Raw genomic sequence first — 24,869 nt, forward strand, 5'->3', positions numbered from 1 at the left:
TAGGGCCTTTCCCCGTGTGGATTCTCTGATGATTAGAAAGTTCTGATCTTTGAGTCAAGCTTTTCCCATACTCACGGCATTCCCATGCCCTGTCAAGGTTCCTTCCCCACTCTGGACTCTAGGGTACAGATGTGGGGACCTGCATGAAAACCCCCGAAGCTTATTTTTACCAGCTTAGGTTAAAACTTCCCCAAGGTACAAACTAGTTTACCTTTTGCCCTTGGACTTCATTGCTGCCACCACCAAGCATTTAACAAATATGTAACAGGGAAAGAGCCCGCTTGGAAACGTCTTTCCCCCAAAAGTCCTCCCCAAACCCTACACCCCCTTTCCTGGGGAAGGCTTGATAAAAATCCTAACCAATTTGCAAAGGAGAACACAGACCCAAACCCTTGGATCTTAAGAACAATGAAAAAGCAAGCAGGTTCTTAAAAGAAGAATTTTAATTGAAGGAAAAAAGTAAAAGAATCACCTCTGTAAAATCAGGATGGTAAATACCTTACAGGGTAATCAGATTTAACAACAACAAAACCTTAAGTTACAAAAAGACACAAAAACATGAATCTACATTCCATTCAGCACAGCTTATTTTATCAGCCATTTCAACAAAATAGAATCTAACGCATATCTAGTTAGCTTACTTACTAAGTTCTAAGACTCCATTCCTTTTCTCTTCCCGGCAAAAGCATCACATAGACAGAGCCTTGGTTTCTTCCCCCTGCAGGTTTGAAAGTATCTTGTTTCCTCATTGGTCATTTTGGTCAGGTGCTAGCGAGGTTATCCTAGCTTCTTAACCCTTTACAGGTGAAAAGGTTTTTCCTCTGGCAGGGAGGCACTTTAAAGGTGTTTACCCTTCCCTTTATATTTATGACAGGGCCTCTCCCCTGTGTGGATTCTCTGATGGTGAAAAAGGCTTGATCTTTGAGTGAAGCTTTTCCCACACTCACTGCATTCGTAGGGCCTTTCCCCTGTGTGGATTCTGTGATGATTAGAAAGGCCTGAGCTTCTAATGAAGCTTTTCCCACACTCACCGCATTCGTAGGGCCTCTCCCCTGTGTGGATTCTCTGATGATTAGAAAGGGCTAAGCTGCTAGTGAATCTTTTCCCACACTCACTGCATTGATAGGGCCTCTCCCCTGTGTGGATTCTCTGATGATTAGAAAGGGCTGAGCTTGTAGTGAATCTTTTCCCACACTCACTGCATTTGTAGGGCCTCTCCCCTGTGTGGATTCTGTGATGATCAACAAGGCCTGATCTTTGAATGAACCTTTTCCCACATTCACTGCATTGATAGGGCCTCTCTCCTGTGTGGATTCTCCGATGCAGAAAAAGGCCTGAGCTTTTACTGAAGCTTTTCCCACACTCACTGCATTCGTAGGGCCTCTCCCCTGTGTGGATTCTCTGATGACAAGAAAGGGATGAGCTCCAAATGAAGGTTTTCCCACACTCACGGCATTCATAAGGCCTCTCCCCTGTGTGGATTCTCTGATGATTAGAAAGGGCTGAGCTGCAAGTGAAGGTTTTCCCACACTCACTGCATTCAAAGGGCCTCTCCCCTGTGTGGATTCTCTGATGATTAGAAAGGGCTGAGCTGCAAGTGAAGGTTTTCCCACACTCACTGCATTCAAAGGGCCTCTCCCCTGTGTGGATACTCTGATGTTGAAAAAGCTGTGACCTCTGTATGAAGCTTTTCCCACACTCACTGCATTCGTAGGGCCTCTCTCCTGTGTGGATTCTCTGATGACTAGAAAGGGCTGAGCTCCTAATGAAGGTTTTCCCACACTCACTGCATTCATAGGGCTTCTCCCCTGTGTGGATTCTCTGATGATTAGAAAGGGCTGAGCTGCAAGTGAAGCTTTTCCCACACTCACTGCATTCATAGGGTCTCTCCCCTGTGTGTATTCTCTGATGACTAGAAAGGGCTGAGCTGCAAGTGAAGGTTTTCCCACACTCACTGCATTCAAAGGGCCTCTCCCCTGTGTGGATTCTCTGATGACTAGAAAGGGCTGAGCTGCAAGTGAAGGTTTTCCCACACTCACTGCATTCATAGGGCCTCTCCCCTGTGTGGATTCTCTGATGACAAGAAAGGGATGAGCTCCAAATGAAGGTTTTCCCACACTCACTGCATTCATAGGGCCTCTCCCCTGTGTGGATTCTCTGATGACTAGAAAGGGCTGAGCTGCAAGTGAAGGTTTTCCCACACTCACTGCATTCATAGGGCCTCTCCCCAGTGTGGATTCTCTGATGATAAGAAAGGGCTGAGCTGCAAGTGAAGCTTTTCCCACACTCACTGCATTCGTAGGGCCTCTCTCCTGTGTGGATTCTCTGATGAGAAGAAAGGGATGAGCTCCAAATGAAGGTTTTCCCACACTCACGGCATTCGTAGGGCCTCTCCCCTGTGTGGATTCTCTGATGATTAGAAAGGGCTGAGCTGCAAGTGAAGCTTTTCCCACACTCACTGCATGTATTTTTCCTCCTTCTCCTGAGGATTTCCTGCTGGGTTGTGGTTTCCTTGAGGCCCTGCTGAGTTCCCCGACAGGAAATAAATTTACCCATTTTCTCCAATGGATGGTTTCCCTGCTCTCTTTCTGGTCTGTGATGAATCGCAAAGGATTTTCCCTGCTCATGACTCCTGGACACATTCCTTTTCCATCTTTGCAATAATTCTCTGTGTTTATCCACTTGTTCAACATTTTCCTGCTGAGAATTCTGCTCCTCCTTCTCACAAAGCATTGCCTCACCTGCTGTCATAGAGACAGAAACGTCAAACAGGGATGGAAAGGGGAAGACCAAAGGAAAACAAGTGCTGGAGAGGGGTCAAATAAAAATCATAGAATCATAGAATATCAGGGTTGGAAGGGACCCCAGAAGGTCATCTAGTCCAACCCCCTGCTCGAAGCTGGACCAATTCCCAGTTAAATCATCCCAGCCAGGGTTTTGTCAAGCCTGACCTTAAAAACCTCTAAGGAAGGAGATTCTACCACCTCCCTAGGTAACGCATTCCAGTGTTTCACCACCCTCTTAGTGAAAAAGTTTTTCCTAATATCCAATCTAAACCTCCCCTGAACTTCAGGTCCTGAACTCCCCCAAACTCTTCCACCAAATAGGAGAGAGGAGGAGGATCAATTCAGCCTTCACATCCCATCCAAATTCACAGGGGGAACGGAGGAAACTTCTGCCTGGTGTCTGCTAGGATCTATAGGAAGCCATGAGCTATATTTACCCTGAGGATACGACCCCTGCTAGAGACAATAATGAACTGAGAGACCTCCCAAGACTTTGTAGGATATCCCAGAGGTTTCCTTCAGGCACTTATAGATTCTGAGTTGGTTTAACGTTTCCTCACCTGTGCAGAGAGCTCTCAGGATCTCTCTTTCCTCTGGGACCCATGGCTCTTCCCCTTGTTCCAGCTGGGAGATCACATCAGGTTTGGAAACTGGAAACCCTGCTCAGATGAAAGGAAACAAAGGACTTCAGTTGATGTCACAAGACTTTGTCATAAATAAATATTCTATTAATTTAACTACACTGCTTAGTGTGAGGTGGTGTGCCTGGGGCAGTCCCTCACTGAAAAGGCCAAGGTCAGGGCAGGATGAAAAAGGGATAGCATATCCTCCCCAAACTGGTGGTTAATGCTGAAGTTAAGCTCACTGACCAGTCACAAACTGCTTCTCATCACCCACACTTGTTACCAAGAAGCTGAAAAAAGAAACCACGCAGCCCCCTTTATTGCATTCCAGTTCTCTGACTCCCAGTCAGCAGCTAAGTCCATTGCAGTGAGAAGTTAGTTAGTGAGTTAGTGACTTCAAACACATCCACAGCTTCAGATTCAGATAATAATCCACATTCAGACTTCCATCTGAAACACATCCACAGCTTGGATGGGTCATTCAGTCCTTTGTTCATTGCTTCAGTTTGTAGAGAAGTTGCTCCAGAGGTAGGAAGAGGGATTGAAGACAAAAGGGAGATGATGCAGCTACCCTTTATATGCCTTTTGCCATGTGGCTTGTACTTCCTGTGCCCCAAACACAAGTTTCACAGCACATGGCATGGAAAAGTCTTGGAGTTCTCAGTACACAGGCGCACCTTTGCATGTCTTGCTGACTCAATAGGTGTATCCCCTTGGTCCTTTCCATGGGCTCATTGTACAGCTGATGACCCTGGATGGGCCATCGAATAGGCTAGGTAGTGCTGATGCCAATATGTCTGGGGGTGTCACCCAGAAACACTACACAAGTCTGGAAATACAAATATACCCTACATCTCTATATCTCACAATAGAAAGGTGATACAAACTAGAAACAAAATCATCATACTAGGAAAATCATAACATTTTCACTGACAGCTTACATGGCACATCTAGCATGACTCATTGCAATTTTATCATATTGGTATTAATAATAAAATAATAATAATAATATAAAGAGTCTCACAATTCCACATAGTGTCACACTTAGTAAACCAGTGAATTCCCAGGACCAGCTCCTCAGGTCCTTTAAGATGCCAAATACCCACATATCTGCTGGGAACATACCACAGACAGACATTGTGTCAGTCTGTACCCCTATGTTCACTCTTCCGGAAAATTATGATCAATTTGGGACATAGTACGGCTTGTGAGATATCATTTGAAATCATATAATCTACTGAATATTATCCTCCTGTTAAAATGTGGAGCAACACTGTAAGTAAAGTTATGAGATTTTCCTGTATGATATTACTGAAAAGGTATAATTTTGGGGAACACCCCCAGACCAGTTCCCTCAGAGGCAGCAAGGCAAACAGCTGGTCAAATAGCCATTCTCCGGAAGTGGGAAGGTGTGAAGAAGACATGTACATTCCTTCAAAGGGACCACTTGAAGCTCACATCGACCACAGACAGCTTGTCAGCATCACTCAGCTGAGAACTGAAGTTGTTTTTAGTACAAAGGACTGAACTCTAAAAAGAGGTGAGAAAAACGCTTGAGACTCTCTCTCGCCTCTTTCCCTCTGTTCATAACAACTCCTGAAGAACTGACCTTGGGTGGCAGGGGCGGGTTATGGGAGTCCTGGCAGAAAGGACAGACACCAGCCTGTCTCAACATATGGTGAGAGAAAACATTTGCTTTGAATCCGTTTTAGCTTGTTAAGTTAGATGTTTGTGTTTTATCTTGCATTTCTTTTGTAAACAATTCTGACTTTTAGGCCTCATTACCTGTAGTCACTTAAAATGTTTTTTTTTCAGTATTTAACAATTTGGTTTTATTGTTTTATCTAACCAGTGTGTTTGGATTAAAGTGTGTTGGAAACTCCATCTGGAATAACGAGGCTGGTGCATGTCATTTTCCACTGATGAAATGACAGACTTCGTATGAGTTTGCATTGTTCAGCAGTGTGCTGGACAGTGCAAGATGCACATTTCTGGGGGAAAGGGCAGGGATATTACTGAATGCAGGAGCTCAGCAGTACTAGATGTCAGGATAGCATGTATTGCAGCCCATTGGAAAACATAATCCCAACAATACATAGAAAATGATAGGGTATAAATTAGCTGTTTCCACTCAAGAGCGGGAGCTTGGAGTCCTTGTGGATAGTTCTCTGAAAACGTTCACTCAAGGTGCAGAGGCAGTCAAAAAGCAAACAGAATGTTGGGAATCATTAAGAAAGGGTTCGATAAGAAGACAGAAAATATCATATTGCTTCTCTATAAATCCATGGTACGCCCAGATCTTGAATACCGCATGCAAATGTGGTTGCCACATCTCAGAAAAGATATACTGGAATTGGAAGAGGTTCAGAAAAGGGAAAAAATATGATTAGGGGTATGGAAGAGCTTCCGTATGAGGAGAGAATAAAAAGACTGGGCCTTTTAAAAATAAAAAATAAAAATATTAAAAATATTTAAAAATAGCCAGAGCTTTGCAAACCAGCTGAGCGGCGGCGAACCAGCTGAGCAGCACACAGGAGCAGTTTGCCTGGGAGTTCGCCTGGAGTCAGCCCAGTGAGGCTTACATCTTGCCAACTTCTCTGAGGAAGCTCATAGTAGGAAGGTGATATGGAGGGGGGGTGGGGTTCAGCTGTTGTAACCTGCACTGGATGTGCCATGTTTGTCTTTCTTCCACAGGACAGAAGCAACTTTGTCTGTACAAAGTGCAAGCTGGTCTCCATATTGGAAGAGAAGATTGAAGGTCTGGAGCAACAGATAACGACCCTGCGTTGCATACGAGAAATGGAGGATTTTCTGGACAAAAGTCAGGATATGCTTCTACGGGCACAAAGCTCTAAAGATTTAGAGCACGTTGCACAGCGGAGCCAAGAGGCCAGTGAAGAAGCTTGGCAATATGTGACCTCCAGAAGAAGAAGGGGGAATGTCCGGGTTCCAGCAACGCGGACACAGGTAACTAACCGCTTTCATGTTCTCTCCACAGGTACCATTGCGGAGAGTGGACCAAATGATATGTCTGGGGGGAGAAAGCAGAAGGAGACTTCGCTGGTTGGAAGGCATGAGATGCACTGTCCTGAGATGGGGGGGTTCCACAACCACCACTCCCAAGAGAAGGAGGCGGGTGGTGGTGGTCGGGGACTCTCTCCTCCGGGGGACTGAGTCATCTATCTACCGCCCTGACCGGGAAAACCGAGAAGTCTGCTGCTTGCTGGGGGCTAAGATTCGCGATGTGACGGAGAGACTGCCGAGACTCATCAAGCCCTCGGATCGCTACTCCTTCCTGCTTCTCCACGTGGGCACCAATGATACTGCCAAGAATGACCTTGAGCGGATCACTGCGGACTACGTCGCTCTGGGAAGAAGGATAAAGGAGTTTGAGGTGCAAGTGGTGTTCTCGTCCATCCTCCCTGTGGAAGGAAAAGGCCTGGGTAGGGACCATCAAATCGTGGAAGTCAACGAATGGCTACGCAGGTGGTGTTGGAGAGAAGGCTTTGGATTCTTTGACCATGGGATGGTCTTCCATGAAGGAGGAGTGCTGGGCAGAGATGGGCTCCACCTTACGAAGAGAGGGAAGAGCATCTTTGCGAGCAGGCTGGCTAACCTAGTGAGGAGTGCTTTAAACTAGGTTCACCGGGGGAAGGAGACCAAAGCCCTGAGGTAAGTGGGAAAGCGGGATACCGGGAGGAAGCACAGGCAGGAATGTCTGTGAGGGGAGGGCTCCTGCCTCATACTGAGAATGAGGGGCGATCAGCAGGTTATCTCAAGTGCTTATATACGAATGCACAAAGCCTTGGAAACAAGCAGGGAGAACTGGAGGTCCTGGTGATGTCAAGGAATTATGACGTGATTGGAATAACAGAGACTTGGTGGGATAACTCACATGACTGGAGTACTGTCATGGATGGTTATAAACTGTTCAGGAAGGACAGGCAGGGCAGAAAAGGTGGGGGAGTAGCACTGTATGTAAGGGAGCAGTATGACTGCTCAGAGCTCCAGTACGAAACTGCAGAAAAACCTGAGTGTCTCTGGATTAAGTTTAGAAGTGAGAGCAACAAGAGTGATGTAGTGGTGGGAGTCTGCTATAGACCACCGGACCAGGTGGATGAGGCTTTCTTCTGGCAGCTCGCAGAAGCTACTAGATCGCGCACCCTGGTTCTCATGGGTGACTTTAATTTTCCTGATATCTGCTGGGAGAGCAATACAGCGGTGCATAGACAATCCAGGAAGTTTTTGGAAAGCGTAGGGGACAATTTCCTGGTGAAAGTGCTAGAGGAGCCAACTGGGGGGAGGTTTTCTTGACCTGCTGCTCACAAACCGGGAAGAATTAGTGGGGGAAGCAAAAGGTGGTTTTTTCCCTACCAGACTGCTGCGCTGGGCATCACAACATGGGGAATAGATGGCCATCAGTGGAGAAACAACAGTGGAGAAAGAGGTGGTTAGGGACTATTTAGAAAAGCTGGACGTGCACAAGTCCATGGGGCCGGACGAGTTGCATCCGAGAGTGCTAAAGGAATTGGCGGCTGTGATTGCAGAGCCATTGGCCATTATCTTTGAAAACTCGTGGCGAACGGGGGAAGTCCCGGATGACTGGAAAAAGGCTAATGTAGTGCCAATCTTTAAAAAAGGGAAGAAGGAGGATCCTGGGAACTACAGGCCAGTCAGCCTCACCTCAGTCCCCAGAAAAATCATGGAGCAGGTCCTCAAAGAATCAATCCTGAAGCACTTAGACAAGAGGAAAGTGATCAGGAACAGTCAGCATGGATTCACCAAGGGAAGGTCATGCCTGACTAATCTAATCGCCTTCTATGATGAGATTACTGGTTCTGTGGATGAAGGGAAAGCAGTGGATGTATTGTTTCTTGACTTTAGCAAAGCTTTTGACACGGTTTCCCACAGTATTCTTGTGAGCAAGTTAAAGAAGTATGGGCTGGATGAATGCACTATAAGGTGGGTAGAAAGTTGGCTAGATTGCTGGGCTCAACGGGTAGTGATCAATGGCTCCATGTCTAGTTGGCAGCCGGTGTCAAGTGGAGTGCTCCAGCGGTCGGTCCTGGGGCCGGTTTTGTTCAATATCTTCATAAATGATCTGGAGGATGGTGTGGATTGCACTCTCAGCAAATTTGCGGATGATACTAAACTGGGAGGAGTGGTAGATACGCTGGAGGGGAGGGATAGGATACAGAGGGACCTAGACAAATTGTAGGATTGGGCCAAAAGAAATCTGATGAGGTTCAATAAGGATAAGTGCAGAGTCCTGCACTTAGGACGGAAGAACCCAATGCACAGCTACAGACTAGGGACCGAATGGCTAGGCAGCAGTTCTGCGGAAAAGGACCTAGGGGTGACAGTGGACGAGAAGCTGGATATGAGTCAGCAATGTGCCCTTGTTGCCAAGAAGGCCAATGGCATTTTGGGATGTAGAAGTAGGGGCATAGCGAGCAGATCGAGGGACGTGATCGTCCTCCTCTGTTCGACATTGGTGAGGCCTCATCTGGAGTACTGTGTCCAGTTTTGGGCCCCACACTACAAGAAGGATGTGGATAAATTGGAGAGAGTCCAGCGAAGGGCAACAAAAATGATTAGGGGTCTGGAACACATGACTTATGAGGAGAGGCTGAGGGAACTGGGATTGTTTAGTCTGCAGAAGAGAACAATGAGGGAGGATTTGATAGCTGCTTTCAACTAACTGAGAGGTGGTTCCAGAGAGGATGGTTCTAGACTATTCTCAGTGGTAGAAGAGGAGAGGACAAGGAGTAATGGTCTCAAGATGCAGTGGGGGAGGTTTACGTTGGATATTAGGAAAAACTTTTTCACTAGGAGGGTGGTGAAACACTGGAATGCGTTACCTAGGGAGGTGGTAGAATCTCCTTCCTTAGAAGTTTTTAAGGTCAGGCTTGACAAAGCCCTGGCTGGGATGATTTAATTAGGGATTGGTCCTGCTTTGAGCAGGGGGTTGGACTAGATGACCTCCTGAGGTCCCTTCCAACCCTGATATTCTATGATTCTATGATTTTCAGCTTAGAAAAGAGACGAAAGGGGGATATGAGCGAGGTCTATAAAATCATGGCCACTCTCGAAAGACAGGACACTGGACTACATGGACTTTGGTCTGACCCAATGTGGCCACTCTTATGTACTAGGGAATCTAGTGAGCCCAGTGTAACGGGAGGGAGTAGAAAAATCCCTGGGTGTGGAGAACACTGGGAAATTAGAAGCTATAATTCAGGAGCAACAGATGCTAATTAGTTTAGAAAAGCAGAATGTGAAAAATAAGACTCAGGGTCATGTGAAAATGAGGTAATCAAAAATCCAAGGAGCCTGCAGAGAAGAGAGGTAGTGGCTATCACACGTGCGGATGGAGAAGCAAGACTCTCCATTTCTCAGGAAGTTTCACTACCAACATAAGCCATTTTCACACGCTGCAGTGCAATCCAGACCAGTGAGGATTTGTGTCATCTGCGTGTCTGTGTTATAAGTAACCCTGGACCAGCAGCTCTGACTCCAGCAGCCTGCTTGTTACACCCCAAGCACATTCTGGTCTAGGTGGAGTAGGCTCAGGGTTTCAGAGAAGGCCGGGGCTAGGAAGCTTCTGTTGGTTATGCTGGACCTAAGCCCCAGTTTTACTTGAGCAAAAAGAGATATCTGACACTGTGCGATACTGCTCCTGTGCTCTGTTCCCAAAGTGTTCTTCAGCAGGGGAAGGTCTCTGGTCGTGTGTGTGACTGGCAGATTGGGGTGATGCTGAAACAGGACAGAGCAGAGATGCCATTGGGGGGTGGCGTGAACCGTATCTCTTCATTTCCCCTTCCAAGAACTGAGGGGACGGGAATCCTTACCCTGCAAGGTCACATTCTTATAGTTCTCCTGCATGACATCTCTGTAGAGAGCTCTCTGAGCAGGATGCAGCAGAGCCCACTCTTCCTTGGTGAAATACATAGCCACCTCCTCGAAGGTCACCGGACCCTGAGAGAGCAAAAATCCAACACTCAGTACCTGCTGCCCCTCTCTTTGTGTGGGAGAGGAGCCAATCAAATGGAAGCTCTGGGTGGATCATGGTCAGAGTCCCACCCCCACCTCACTCAGAGCATCCTGGAACCACCAGGGTGAGGGGACGAAGACAGAGCCCCTCCTCTCTCCCACCAGATCCATCACACACCTACTAGCCACAGAGTGATACAGGAGATGGAGCCCCCAGCAGGATCCAGGGAGAGCTCCCTGGTAGGAAGTCCAACACGCTCCTCAATGCGAGGAGCTTCATATGAAGGGAGGGGAATCTCCCCTAAGCCTGACTGGTGGGTGCCCCCTTCATATCTCATGGCACCCGCTGGTTAGTTGGGTCAGGCTCCCGCACTATGAATCTGGTTAGTTTTCGTAGCCCCATATAGGTGGGTTATTTTCTGTTCAACGAATTAGAGCATTTCCACCTCCCAACCTCATGGGTCTGGTCCCAGAATCTAGGCCACTTTTTCAGTAACTCCCAGGAGGTTTGTCACCCCGTCCTCCTCCCTTTTTCCACCTTGTGAATTTCCTGTCCCGGCCCAACCTCCAAACCAGACTGCGCAAACCTTCTCGTCTCTGGTGTATTTTCTGTCCCCCTCCCTCCAGAAGAAACCCACCCAAAACTCCCCAATAATCCCTACCTGAGCTGGCTCCACTGCAGCCATTTCTCTTCCCCGTCCCATGGGAGGAGCTGAGGTGGAGGATGGATGTCGTTTTGCAGCCTGGGAGGGTGAGAAGCGTAATTGTGGGGGTTTCAGAACAGGCTTTAATTAATTTCACATCAGAATTCCCCCAGGGCCCTTTCCCTGCAGACAGATATCCTAGATTCTGCCGTGCTGGAAAAATGCTTGATCTCTTTATTTCAGTGTAGACCTGGCCCCTCCTGCCAGGCTAAGAATCTGAGAAAAGGTGTAAATCTGAGATTTTCTTGGTATTTTATAATTAGAGAGACAGGGAAAATCTCAGGGCATAATCAGTTAGAAACAGACAACTGGAGAAAAAGTGGGGCAAACGTTTAGGGTATTTCATAACAATCTTTGATATCTGCAAAGAATACATGTCACAAAGTAAGTAAATGATAACATGAGAGAAAAAGACCAAGATCAGAGGGAATTTTATATTGCTATGAAATAACTAGTTGGAAAAGGGGGACTGTTTGACTGGATTTTATATGACTGTGCAATACATAAACAGAAAGTGATGGCCCCCATTCACAGGGGCAGCAAGGAGCCCTTTGAGGAGGTGATTTAAGAGGGCAAAGGAGGAGGAGGAGCTGGAAGGCTTCCTGGGTGAGGGAAGGGGGCAGCAGTGGGGGATGGGCAGGTGAGGGTCAATGGATAGCTGGGGGCAACTGTGTTGGCAGTTTGGGGCCAGCAAGTGGGATTGGGAAACCGGGGTCTGGGCAGTCTCCACGGGGGACACTTGCTCCTCGCTTCCCCCACCCTGGCAGAGAAGAGGCGTCTCATCCCAACCCCACTCCAGGGGCAGCCATGTTTTGGGAATCGACTCAGGGAACAATTTCTCACCTAGACACGGACAAATCGCTGCAGATAAAATGGGTGGGAAAATCCCCCACACCGGAGATGTTAAATTGACATTTGAGAAAAGGGGAAGAACTGGAGAGAATTTGTATCAGGGTGTGAGAGGCACCAGCAGGGAAAGGATCCAATTCACTCACCTCCCGCCCCCCCTTCTCCCCCGGGGGTTTCCTGAGGGTGCACAGGGACCGTTCAAGGCCCCCCCCGGATCCCCCCCCAGGAGCCCCCCCGGTCCCGGCGGCGCGGGGCAGGGCCTGGCTGCGGCTCCCCTGGGGCTGGGCAGCCCCGAGGCGTCTCCCAGGTGCGGCAGGACGCGGCCCCGCGGAGGAACGAGCTCCTGGCCGCAGCCTGGGGCCGGGCCGCCTCCGGGGGGGGCCGCTCGCTGCCCCCGTCCCCTCCCGGGGCTGCCCGGGCCCTGTTGCCGGCAGAGAGCGGCCCCCCAGCCCGGCCCCGCGGGGTCGGGGTCTCGCAGCCTCGCCCCTTAACCCGCTGCCCCGTCCAGACCCCGACTTGGGGATCGAGTTCTTGCGACGGGGCGCGAGCGGCGGAGGGGGCCAGGGAGCGGCTCAGGAATTGGAGAGACGCGGGGGGGGGGTCCGGGGGGGGTCTCCCTGGATGCGGATCGCTGGTGTCCGGAGAGGAAGCGGGCAGGACGGGAGAGGCTGGGTCCCCACGGGAGCGGTAAATCCGAGGGGATCTCAGCCCCCCCCCCGTTTCCCTCCCCGCTCCTCGGGGATCCCCTGCTCTTCTTCTGCCCCGGCCGTGCCCGGGCTGCCCCGACATTTCCCCCCCCCGCCCCTGTCCCCAGGTCTCCCCCCTTCGCCCCCCGCCCGGGCTCACGTCCCCCCCGCCCGGCCAAAGGCAGGGACCGCGGGGGGGGGGGGGGGCTGGTCCCCTCCCCCCAAGGCAGAGCCGGGCCGGGGGGCGTTGGGCTCCTGCTGGGACAGCAGCTCCGAGCCCCCCCCCCCGGGGCTCGCTCCGGTACCTGGAGGCGACAGCGGGGCGGGCAGGGCCCAGGCGCGGGGGGGGGGGGGGGCTAATGAAGCTCGCCCCGCCACAGACCCCCCCGCACACATCGGTCCCGCAGCAGCAGCCGGCGAGCTCTGCCTCTGCGCATGCGGGACTCCCGCCCCGCCCCGCCCCGCCCCCTCCATGTGCGCACGCCCAGAGCTCGAGCGGCACAACACGGTTCTGTGCCCTGGGATTGGCGCCGGCGGCCCCGCACGAGCTCGGCTCGTCCTCCCCAAGAACGTCACTTCCGCTCGCGGGAGTGTCAGGAACTCCATCTCCCAGCCTGCCCCGGGGGGTGCTTCCGCCTTCCCCAGCTCCGGTAAGGGAGGCTCCCGGGGAGCTCGTGCTCCCTGCCAGCTCGTGCTCAACATCGTGCAATAATATAATTGCTCTAGAGGTGGAGGCCCAAACAGCTTTACAAGCCGTGTAGAACCTACAGGAATAATTTCCCCCACCACTGAAATGCAGGCACCTCTGGAGTGAAATTCCACAGCTGTTAGCCCACCACGCTGCTGTGTGATGTCTCAGGGGAAGGGTGGAAGAAGAAGTCCACAATATTGCAGCTTCCCTTTTAGGGAAGCAAATTGCAGTCACACAGACTGGAACGTGGACAGTCTCAGATCCCCATTGTTCAAGAAGCGCTGTGGGATTTTTAATGACGGCAAACTGCCCTTGTTTTTTGTTCTCACCGGAACCCTGCTACTAGCAGGGGTACAGCGACCCCTACTGCCAGGCTGTGACACTGAGATCTTTTCAGACTTTGCAAGTGGTCCTTTCCTTCTCAGTCACCAACCAGGATTATATATTTCAACAGTGAGTTTCTCTTGACAGGCTGGGTCTGTCTCTGTTCAGCTTTTGAAAGCTGACAAGGTCGAATCAAGAGACTCCCAGCCAGTGATTCCTGCATAGAGCCCAGAATTTGTGATTGCATTAGAGCAGAGCTTTAGTAAGACAGGAACGTCAGGTAAAGACTTCAAGTGAATTCTCTCCTCTCTGGCCCCCCATCCAGAGGTGCTGGAACAATTTACCAAACTGTAAACTCTGGATAGAATGGAAACCACTTCAAGGCTGGGGGTGCTGAAGCACCCCCAGCACCCCTAGTTCCAGCACCTCTGCCCCCATCTCTGCCAACACCCTGCAGTCCTGACCTACAGTGTGCCTGGCTGTTTGGGCACTGACCCCTGAGAAAAGCCCTCCCTAGTATTTTGAGTCCGAAGGCTTTTTATATGGGTGTGGGAGGAACTGCAGCTATACTTAGAACTAGAGCTGCTATCCCTAGCTGTCGGAAGACAGGATACGGGGCTAGATGGACCATTGGTCTGACCCGGTGTGGCCGGTCTTATGTTCTATCCTGTAAACCTATTTTATGGAATTTGTTAAAAGAAATGGAAGTTTGCTGTCCTTTGAAGGAAACAGAAAAGCAAAACTCCTCCCACTCTTTTCCAATGGGGAAAATGTTAAGAATAAGTGTTCCCCTGCCACCCCATGAAAATTAAAATTAAAATGAAACCCCCCCCCCTGTCCTCCCCCCAAAAATCTGTATTTCCATTTTTTATTTACACACACAGAGGCAAAAAATGAACAATTTCAACTAAACTAAAAACTTCCCTTTTTGTCAAAATGGCATTTTCCCTTAAAAAAGAGCGTCAAGACTGGACTGGGAGCCGTGACAACTGCTCGGGGAAGAGCTCTCGCATGCTCGTGATCCAGAACGAGGAGGAGATGGTAACATAAAATATAGGCTCAAACTCCAGCTGGAGAGTGACGTGTGTCACTAGTTACAACCCCAGTGCAGCAGGTTTATCCAGCTGGCTCTACCCCCTCTGCCCCATTTCTCCTTTTCCCCCAGTTAACCAAACCCTGGGCAGCTGGCTGATTAACATACAATTCATAACAAGAACCCCACAGCTTTCCCACCCGGCTCCTGCAGGCTTTGCACCCCTGAGCCCTGTGTGAGAGCTCAGCAGAGACATTCTGCATAGAGCTACGCACACAACCTCCCTACTCCTGACAATCATAGAATATCAGGGTTGGAAGGGACCTCAGAAGGTCATCTAGTCCAACCCCCTGGTCAAAGCAGGACTAATCCCCAATTTTTGCCCCAGATCCCTAAATGACCCCCTCAAGGATTGAACTCATAACCCTGGGTTTAGCAGGCCAATGCTCAAACCACTGAGCTATCCCTCCCCCCTCTCCTCAGCTCAGAAAGACTTGCTGAGCTCATGGGCCTGGCCAGGGAGAATGTGGCCAGAGCCCAGAGGAAGCAGAAGGTCTGGTATGACCGCACAGCGTGGGCCTACGCCACCAGGGATCAGGTGATGGTTCTTATCCCCGTGAGGAAAAACAAACTACAGGCTGCTTGGGAAAGTCCCTTCAAGGTTGTCAAGCAACTAAATGAGGTAAACTATGTAGTGGAGCTGTCTAACGGAGCACATCACCGCTAGGTGTACCATGTGAATATGATGAAGCCACATTATGACAGGGGGAATGTGGTGCTGGCTGTGTGTGGACATTGGGAGGAGCAGGGAGATGTCCCAGGGAGTAGATCTACTAAAGAGTCAAGAGCTGGTTCCCCCCTGGAAACAATTCCCCTCTCTAATCGGCTAACCCCTGACCAGCAAGCTGAGATCAGAGGGGTGCTGCATCTGTACCGACAGCTGTTTTCCAACTAGCCTGGACGCAGTAATTTGACTGTCCCCCGGGTAGAGACAGGATCGCATCCCCCTATAAGATGCTCCCCCTTCCTCGTCACAGGGAAGACTGTTCAGGACCTGGAAAGAGAGGTCAAGGACATGCTGGCTTTGGGGGTGATCCAGCCATCTGCCAGCCCTTGGGCCTTCCCGGTGATGCTGGTCCCCAAAAAGGACAGGTTGATCCAGTTCTGTGTGGACTATCGGAAGCTCAATGCCATCACTGTCTCTGATACCTACTCCATGTCCAGGCCTGACGAGCTCCTAGACAAGCTGGGAGGAGCTCGGTACCTTACCACCATGGATCTTACAAAGGGCTACTGGCAAGTGCCACTGGATGCAGATGCCAGGCTCAGATCAGCCTTTATCACCCCTCTGGGGCTCTATGAGTTCCTGACCCTGCCTTTCGGCCTCAAGGGGGCGCCAGCTACCTTCCAGCGCCTGGTGGATCAGCTACTGATGGGGAGTTTTGCCGTGGCATATATTGATGACATCTGTGTCTTTAGCCAGACCTGGGAGGACTATGTGTTAGACAAGTGCTGGACCGACTCCAGGAGGCTGGGCTGACTATAAAAGCTGAGAAGTGCAAGGTGGGGATGGCTGAAGTGTCTGACCTGGGCCATCGGGTGGGGAGTGACTGCCTAAAGCCAGAACCAGCCAAAGTGGAGGTGATCAGAGATTGTCCCGCTCCCCAAACCAAAAAGCAGATCCAAGCCTTTATTGGGATGTCGGAGTACTATCAAAGATTCGTGCCCCACTTTAGCACCATAGCCACCCCCATCGCTGGGCTATGCAAGAAGGGGAAGCCAGACAAGGTGATCTGGACTGAGGAGTGCCAGAGGGCTCTCTGTGCGCTGAAGGAAGCTCTGGCCAGTGGCCCAGTTCTGGCAAACCCAGACTTTGACAAGCTTTTTATGGTGTTCACCGATGCCTCAGACACGGGACTGGGGGCGGTGTTAATGCAGGAGGATGAAAAGGGGGAGAGACACCCCATCGTGTACCTGAGCAAGAAGTTGCTACCCACGAGCAAAACTAGTCGGCCATCAGGAAGGAATGCCTGGCCATGGTGTGGGCCCTGAAGAAACTAGAGCCATATCTCTTCGGGCAATGCTTCACCGTGTACACCGCCCACTCTCCCCTGACCTGGCTACACCAAATGAAAGCAGCCAATGCCAAGCTCCTGAGGTGGAGCCTGCTCCTGCAGGATTACGATATGGATGTGGTCCATGTGAAGGGAAGTGCCAACATGATAGCGGAAGCGTTGTCCCAGAGAGGGGGCCCTGAACTTCCCCAGGTCACTGGTCAGAGTGACCCCGCTCAGTTCAGTCTCGAAGGGGGGAGAGATGTGACACAGTAGGGAGCGGGGCGGATTGACCTGGGAATGTCGTCCAGTTTTACTGGAACTGTCAGCATGGGGGATGGGATAGCAGGGGATGATTTTACTGAGGGACGAGACCTGAGCCTGTAACCTGAGCCAGGAGGGGGATGGAGCCAGGTGACACCTTTGCCCGGGAAACTGGACAAAGGCTGGAGGAGGAGCCGGGAGAAGGGGAGTGAGACCGGTGTCAGGGGGGAGTTGGCTGGGGAAGAGGAGGGAGCCCCCAAGTTTGGGGTTTTTAATCTCCCTACCCCCCAGAAGGACTTGACTGTGGGGTCCTGGTTGCACCTACAAGCTCTGTTTGGGATGTTCCTGTCCTCGAATAAACCTTCTGTTTTACTGGCTGGCTGAGAATCACGGTGAATCGCAGGAAGTGAGGGTGCAGGGCCCTGACTTCCCCCCATTCCGTGACACTGCCTCTTCCCCAAAGCCCCAGCCCCAGCTCCACCCCAGCGCCGCCCCTGCTCCACCCCTTCCCCTGAGTTACCTCCCGGGGGACTGCAGCAGGGGTTGGGCACATCCTGCACTCACCCGGTGGCGGTGGCGGGAAGTGGTGCGACCCGGCCCCAAACCGCTCTGCCAGCTCATCCTGGGGGGTGGTTCCCCCCTGCCCCCCATGCCTGCTCCTGTCCCCCACAGACCTTGGGCACAGCGCCTGCCCCCCCCTCGGAGGTCTGGGGCTGCATAGGGCACCACAATGTCTAGGGAGGGGCCCTGGCTGGCAGCTGCAGGCACAGAGCTGAGGAAACACAGACAAAGGGAGAAGTTGGCAGAAAGGGGTGTGGGCTGCGGAGGAACTGAGAGCACATTGGGATCCTGGGCCCCTCGTCCCACTGCCCTGACGCCCGCCAGAGCCTGGATCCCCCTTCCCCTGCCAGGATGCTGCTCCCTCTGCTTCTCCTTCCCTGGGCATGGGAGGCCCTGGCTGGTAAGTGAGGACTCCCCCTGCTGTTTTTGCTACCGGGGATGCATGGGGATGGTGTAACACTAGGGCCAGGGTGGGGAAGTACCATGCTGGGCTAGTGACCCTTGCTGGGGGAGTAGGACGGGGGAGGCAGGTTAGGGATCAGCAGGGAGACCCCGTAGTGCAGGATTGTTTACGGGACTGAAACTCATTAATCTCTCTCCCCACCCGCTTTGTCCTCCACTTGTTTCCTGCCCCCTGCCCCAGCCTCCCCTCCTGTCCCGCCAGCGTCTGTCACCCTCCGGCTGCTCCAAATCTATGTCTTCCACAACGCCAGCTCCATTGGCATGGAGGGGATGGCCCTGCTGGGCGACCTGGAGACCCACTCCATGGACTGCATCACCTGCAAGATCCGCTTCCGGCAGCCCTGGGCCCAGCAGGGCCTGACCCCGAAGCAGTGGCAGGACCTGGAGCTGCTGATCCAGCGCTCTCTATCCGACTTCATCCTTAAAGTGAACAGAAGAGCTCAGCAGCAGGGAATGGGCTGTGAGTATGGAGCGATCTGAGCGGATCCCTCTCCCCACCCACCCGGGGAGCTGAGAACTGACACACTCACCGCAGCAACTGAGTGTGTCATTGGGGGCAAGACAGCCAGTCCCTGGCCCTTTGGCTGATTGGAGCCAGCATCCCCCAGAGGGGAAACACCCGTGTGTCATTCTCCAGCCAGGTCTGGGGCCAGATTGTAGCCTGAACTTCCTAGAGCGGAAAGGTCCCGTGTCCCACTCCCTGAGCCGAGGCTCCTGGTCTTTCCTGACGTGTACCCTGACCCTTTGAAAGCAGGTCATTTGGGCAGGGGTCTGTATCTCAGGAACCCTGTGACCAAGGGACCCCAAATTTGCACCACAAACTCTGCCTCAGGCACCGATGTAACGCAGTGATTTTCGAGCCAATGACTGTGCCCAAGAAAAATCAGCTTTAATCAGAAACTGCAACTTACCCTTAACTCCAACCAGGGCCGCCCCACAATCCCACCGCCGTCCTGTAGCCCAACATCCTCATGGCACCTGACATTATGTCTTTACTCCCCCGGTCTCTCTACTTCTGCCCCCTCCTGAGACATCCGGATGCCCGTCCTCATCCCCCTGCCCTTCCTGTTCCAGACCCCTTTGTAATCCAGGGCTCCCTCGGGTGCGAGCTGCACCCCAATGGCACCTCGAGGCGATTCTATGACGCTGGAGTGAACGGCGAGGACTTCATCAGCTTTGAGGTGGACGCAGGCAAATGGGTTGCTCAGCAGGGGGATAATGTGGCTGCGCTCTACGCCCGGGACCTTCTCAACCGGGATAAAGGTGCAGCCAGCGTGATTCAGTTTCTCCTGAGAACGTGTGTCAATGAGCTCAAGAGCTTCGTCCAGCATGGGAAAGAGTCTCTGGAGAGGCCAGGTGAGGCTGGACACCACTCGCTGCCTCTGGGGTAGGGTGCGTTTGCTGTTTATACAGGGATCCCGCACCTAGTGCTCATATGCAGCCACCTCTGGGGTTGGGCGGGGGGGGCTGTTTATGCAGGCATCCCTTCCCTTGGACTGATATGCAGCCACCTCTGGGTTGGGGCAGGGGGCTGTTTATACAGGTGTAGAAATGCAGCTATATCTGGGGTGCAGCGCAGTAGGTATTTCATAGCTGCATTGCACAGCAGTTTAGGACAGGAAGTGAAGGGGGATTCCGTCACCACTGGTAACTGCAGGGTCTGGCCAGGACAGCGGGGCCAATGCCTGACCCCGGGGAAAGGAGCTGGGCTTGGCTAGGGAGTCCCTGAGGCTCAGGCTGAATCATCCCCTCTCCCACGCCCTGTCTCTCTCCCTCCTGTCTCAGAGCGGCCAGTAGCCGTGGTGTTTGCCCGAGCGCCTCCCCAAGCTGGGACCCCTGCGCCGTTACTGCTGGTTTGCCAGGTCACCGGTTTCTACCCCCGGCCCGTCTGCGTGGCCTGGCTGCAGGACGGGGAGGAGGTGCCACCGGGCTGTTGCTGAACTCCAGCGGGATCCTGCGCAGCTCCCTAGCCGTGGAGCCAGGCGACCGGCACAGCTACGCCTGCCGGGTGGAGCACAGCAGCCTGGGGGGCCAGAGCCTGCTGATTCCCTGGGGTAGGTGCACATCCCCAGGGGGTGGGGGGTGGTCATGGTCTCTGGGTGGTTTTCCTGCACATCCTGAGTTGGACGGGGGTGGGTCCAGCCAGCAGGATTGGGGCGGAGGGAGGCAGAGGGAGGCAGAGGGGGTGGGTGGGAGGTGTGGAGATGGATCAAGGGGAGCAGGATGGAGGAGCTGAGGGGAACGGGACACGACTGGGTTGTGGGGGCAGGAGTAGAGTGGGGGGAATCTGAGGGGGTGGGAAGATGGGGGGGAGAAGGGGTGGGACTGTGGGAGAGGCTGAGGGAACTGAGCTGTTGGGGGGCTGAGGGCATGGTTTGGAGGAGCAGCGGGAACTGCGGGGGAGGCTGACGGACCAGGGTCGGGGGGACTGCAGGCAGTGGGTTGGAGGTGGGGGGTGTGGGGCAACTGCGGGGAAGGCAGAGGGAACAGGGTCCATACTCCTGTCCCTGTTCCCAGCATGGCACCCCCTGTTTTACAGAGCAGACCAGGCGCTGGGGCCCTGGCCTGGTCGTGGGCATCTTCCTGGGGGTTGTGGCCATAGCTGCCGTAGCCGTGGTGCTGTGGTGGAGCAGACGCAGGTGAGTCCTCTCCCTCTCTGGGGTAGTGGTCGTGGGCCATTACACCCCATAACCCATTCCCTCTGCTCTCTCCTTCCAGGGGCTACCAGGATGTTGGACCAGGGGAGTCCAGTCCCTGAGGGGGTGGCACCGGCCCAGGCGTGGGGATCGGCCCGTCTCCTGGGGACATGGACCTTGGGGATGGATCTGTGCCCGGCTCCAGAGCTGAGGGCCCCGAGGGCAGGACTGGATCGGAGCGCAGGGAGATCGGGGCCCTGGGTGGCGGGGTGGGATTCTCCTCCCTCTGGGACGTTCGGGGCATGTTGGACACTTGGGGGCACTGTGGGATCGCTAAGATCCGGGATCTGCAGGAAGCCGGCGCTGGCCTGTGCCATTCAATAAACTCTTCAGGGAGGGGCTGCCCAGTGGGTCCCACCGGGGGCTGTAGGAGCCAGGGCCTGGGTGCAGGGGTCAGACACAGCTACATACACAAAGGGGATGGGTGGGGTCAGGGCATGGGAACCAGGAGGGTCCTGGCAGGGCATTGAGGCTGAGCTGGCGTGCCCGGGAAGTAAGCAGGGAAGCAGCTACCCACGAGGGAGACCTGACAACACTATGGCCTGCGGGGCGCCAGGGAGGCCGCTCCAAGTTGGTGGCTGGGTTCGGCTGAGAGCTCCTGGGGGCACGGCCCCTCCAGAGCTGGGTGTGAGGGACCCAGGCTCCAGGGGTAGGTTCTGTCTTTTTGTTCTGCGTCTGTGCAGCACCGAGCACAAGGGGGTCCTGGCCACGACCGGGGTCCTTGGCCCTGCAGTAATACATCTATAATAATAGTCCTGGCTGGGGAGGGGAAGTGCGTTCGTGGGGAGGGGGGAGCTATTCAGGACTCCTGGGTTCTATCCCATCTCTGGGAGGGGGTTGGGATCTAATGGGTTAGAGCAGGGGGACTGGGAGCCAGGACTCCTGGGTTCTGTCCTCAGTGTAGGAGGGGAGTGGGATCTGGCTGGTTAGAGCAGTGGTGAGTGCACTGACCAGCCTGTTACTAGGTAGAACAGCAGCCCAGAGCCACACGAAGAGATGGACAAATTCCCATCCAGACACCTCCTGCCGCAGGCTGTGTCTGCATGGCAGGGTCCAGAGCGGTGAGGCTCCGCCGGCAGCCCAGTGTGGACGCAGTGCTGACAGGAGGGGTCTGTCCCCAAAGTGGGGACAGCACCTTCCCAGATGGCACTCACCCGGTCCACACATGCCCTGTTCTGTGGAATGACTGTGTGCACATGGGGAGGGGTCATAAACATACAGCTAAGGGTAGCATAAAATCCCTCCTGGGCAGCTGTACTGAATCTTTACCTGTAAGGGGTTAAGAAGCTCAAATAACCTGGTTGGCACCTGACCAAAAGGACCAATAAGGAAAGAAGATACTTTCAGATCTGGGTAGGGAGGTTTTGTTTGTGCTCTTTGTATGTTCCTGGTCCAGATGGAGGGCGAGACCAGGCAGGGATATCTCCTGAAAGTATACCTGAAATGATTCACCTAAGATTACAAAAATTGTAAGTACGGGCAAGGAAATGTGTTAGATTATCTTTTGTTTTAGTTTGTCAATTTTCCCTATGCTAAGAGGTAATTTTATTCCTGTTTTTTGTAACTGAAGCTGAGTCCAGAGGGGAGTCCTCTGTGTTTTAAATCTTTTTATTACCCTGTGAAGTTAGATTCCATCCGGATTTTTCAGGTGTGATTCTTTTACTTTTTCTTTAAAGAAAGTTCTTCTTTTAAGAACATGATTGATTTTAGTGTCCTAAAGATAAGGGTCTGGTTTGTACTTACATTAAAGGCAATTGTTTGGTATATTATTCACAAGCCTCCCCAGGAAAGGTGGTGAAGGGACTTGGGGGGATAGGGCTCCAAGTGACCCTTCCCTGAATTTTTGTTTAAATCACTTGGTGGTGGCAGCAATACCGTCCAAGGACAAGGAAAGGAATTTGTGCCTTGGGGAGGGAAGTTTTTAACCTAAGATGGTAGAATATAATCTTAGGGGTCTTTCATGCGGGTCCCCACATCTGTACCCCAGAGTTCAGAGTGGGGAGGGAACCCTGACAAGGGGCTTGGCAACACAGCTTTGTGCTGGGATGTGGGGTCACACCCCTGACCCCCAGAGCTCTGTGCTGGGGGTGGGGGTGTCACACCTAACCTACAGAGCTCTGCTGGGATAAGGATTAAGTGTAGACCAGGCCACAGGCAGGGTTCAGGGGGACCATCCATGGGAGACAGGGACATGGGGCCGTTACTCTCCAGGGGGCTCCAGCTCTGATGCAACTCCAGGGTGGGGGGACTGGCAGCTCAGCGGGGTGAGGAATGGGACACCCATCCTTTCCTATTAGGGTGCACTGACTCCAGTCCAGCCCCAGAGCAGGGGTGGGGCTGGCTCAGGGAGATGGGCAATGGGACACAGGGCCTTTACCCTCCTGCGATGCCAGCTCCACTCTGATGTTAGTGACCAGAATTCCTCCCCACAAGGTCTGGTCTGTGCCCCTTTGTGGAGCATCGGTCTGTGTCCCCTGCCCAAACGTGGCCTCCCCCAGTGGCACCACCTCCCCCGCTCCATCTAACACGCTGGATGGTCACACTGCGCTCATCAGGATGGGATGGGAGGTGGAGGGTGGGATGGGGTGGGAATTGTCTGTAATATTTTGTTTGAATACTGTGTGTGCTTCAGTTTCCCCTGTATGCTGCATTGTTCGCTAGTTGCGGGGGAAATGGCTGTTTACTCTTTGCAGAGGCCCAGCAAAGCAGGTGTGGATGAGGCCCAGCTGTCTCGGCTTTGGGTCCCAGGTCCATGTAGCAAAGCCAAACACGGCAACATTCACCACCTAGGAACCAACAAATGACCCAGAGCATGTTGACTTCCTGCCTCTCAGCAAGGGAGCTGCACACCATTCCCCTGGCCAAGAACATGGACTGAGGAGGGGCCAGGTGATACCAGTCAGCTCTGTGTTTTTGGGGAACCAGGGTGCAGTATCTAGCCTTTTTGACTCATGAAAGACACCCCCTCCCCAGTCTTTGCTTGAACCAAAACCAGTCAGAGGAAAGGCTTGCAGAGAGCAGTGAAGGGCGTTGGGAGACACATCTAGACCCGTCCTGACAAGGGTGACAAGATTAAGACATCTCAATTTGCATACAGAATGGAGAACAGAGAACCGCACTGAACTCTGGGGCCAGAAAGGCAGGGAAGCATGGCATCATGGGGGATCTCTGCTCCAGATGTTAATGAACCCACGCCTGCACACATCCAGCTCAGCAGTTATCAGCCCAATTCTAGTAATTAATCCTTGATTGGTACCCAAAATACCGAAGCAGCCTAGGTGCATTGTGAGCTCCCTGGAAGGAACACTACCCATAGCCAAGAGTGATCAGCTCCTATTGTCTAGCCTAAAGAAAACCCTTGAGTCATCAGTTTACCCATAAACAAATCTAGTGTTCTCCCTTGAACCATTGTTGTTTCTCTACAAAAACCCCTACCTATGTTCAAGTAAGTGTTCTAATGTTTGGATCCAAACTCTGCATCAGTTCCACTGGGATTTCATCTTCTCCTGACTGATCGTGTTGGCCACCTGGGAACCCTGACCAGTTCACGCTACAGGGGGCGTTGGGATCCTTTTCTTTCTCTATCTGTTTTCTACCTCAGGTATTGACCGTTAATAATGTAACTGGTATGTTTGTTTAGCCCTCCTTGTGTGGTTATCACTATTATTCAATAAATAACTTCTATGGTTAAGCTGATTGCTTCTCTCTCTCTCTCTCTCTCAACTTTACTCTTTTGTGGTTTTAGCTTCCCCCATTCACTCTGCAGCAACTCTTCTTTTACCTAGGCTAAAGATCCCTGTAGCGCCCAAAAATCCTGTGGGGTTTGCTCATCAAGTGGGTTGTGACGTGAGAGCGGCGATAGGGACGTTTTAAACCTGTGGCAGATAATGGGGGGGGGTCGGGGAGCAGCTGAAAGTGCTGCTTGGTGCAGCCTATTGAGCCCAGGGGCACATAAGGGGGTCAGCTTGAGAGTGGTGATTGACCTGGCCTGCTCAGACTTGGTGTGTGTGCGTGCATGCGTGTATTCATCTGGTTCTGGGCTGGAGGAACCCAGTCCTGGGGAACCAAGGTCCTGCAGGATAGCTTCATTGGGAGGGGACTTGCAGCAGGGAGAGGTAGAGCTCCGTATGAGAACACAAGTGA

General features: G+C 52.5%; 1 protein-coding gene and 1 pseudogene across 3 annotated transcripts; one reads left to right on the plus strand and one right to left on the minus strand.

Moving 5' to 3' along the window:
* Positions 1 to 453: 453 nt before the first annotated feature.
* Positions 454 to 13,047, minus strand: LOC311530747 (uncharacterized protein). Of its 2 annotated transcripts, none has more exons than XM_084647614.1 (5): positions 12,947 to 13,047; positions 11,065 to 11,145; positions 10,261 to 10,387; positions 3,347 to 3,445; positions 454 to 2,744 (listed from the first exon to the last, which is right to left on the minus strand). In XM_084647614.1, the coding sequence occupies exons 2-5, from the start codon at positions 11,104 to 11,106 to the stop codon at positions 838 to 840; spliced, it is 2,175 nt and encodes a 724-aa protein (XP_084503740.1). In that variant the 5' UTR covers positions 11,107 to 11,145; positions 12,947 to 13,047; the 3' UTR covers positions 454 to 837. The 2 variants fall into 2 exon arrangements, with proteins under 2 accessions (XP_084503740.1, XP_084503739.1); XM_084647613.1 differs by having other exon boundaries at positions 454 to 2,741; positions 11,065 to 11,144; positions 12,947 to 13,030.
* A 4,455-nt stretch (positions 13,048 to 17,502) lies between these two features.
* Positions 17,503 to 20,928, plus strand: LOC311530751 (antigen-presenting glycoprotein CD1d-like; annotated as a pseudogene). The gene is made up of 6 exons (XR_014714585.1): positions 17,503 to 17,968; positions 18,212 to 18,490; positions 19,105 to 19,386; positions 19,816 to 20,084; positions 20,570 to 20,669; positions 20,749 to 20,928. The product of XR_014714585.1 is annotated as an antigen-presenting glycoprotein CD1d-like (transcript).
* The last annotated feature ends 3,941 nt before the right edge of the window (positions 20,929 to 24,869 follow it).

Source organism: Lepidochelys olivacea (genome assembly GCF_965140295.1).
Source record: "Lepidochelys olivacea isolate rLepOli2 genome assembly, chromosome: 14".
NCBI lineage: Eukaryota > Metazoa > Chordata > Testudines > Cheloniidae > Lepidochelys > Lepidochelys olivacea.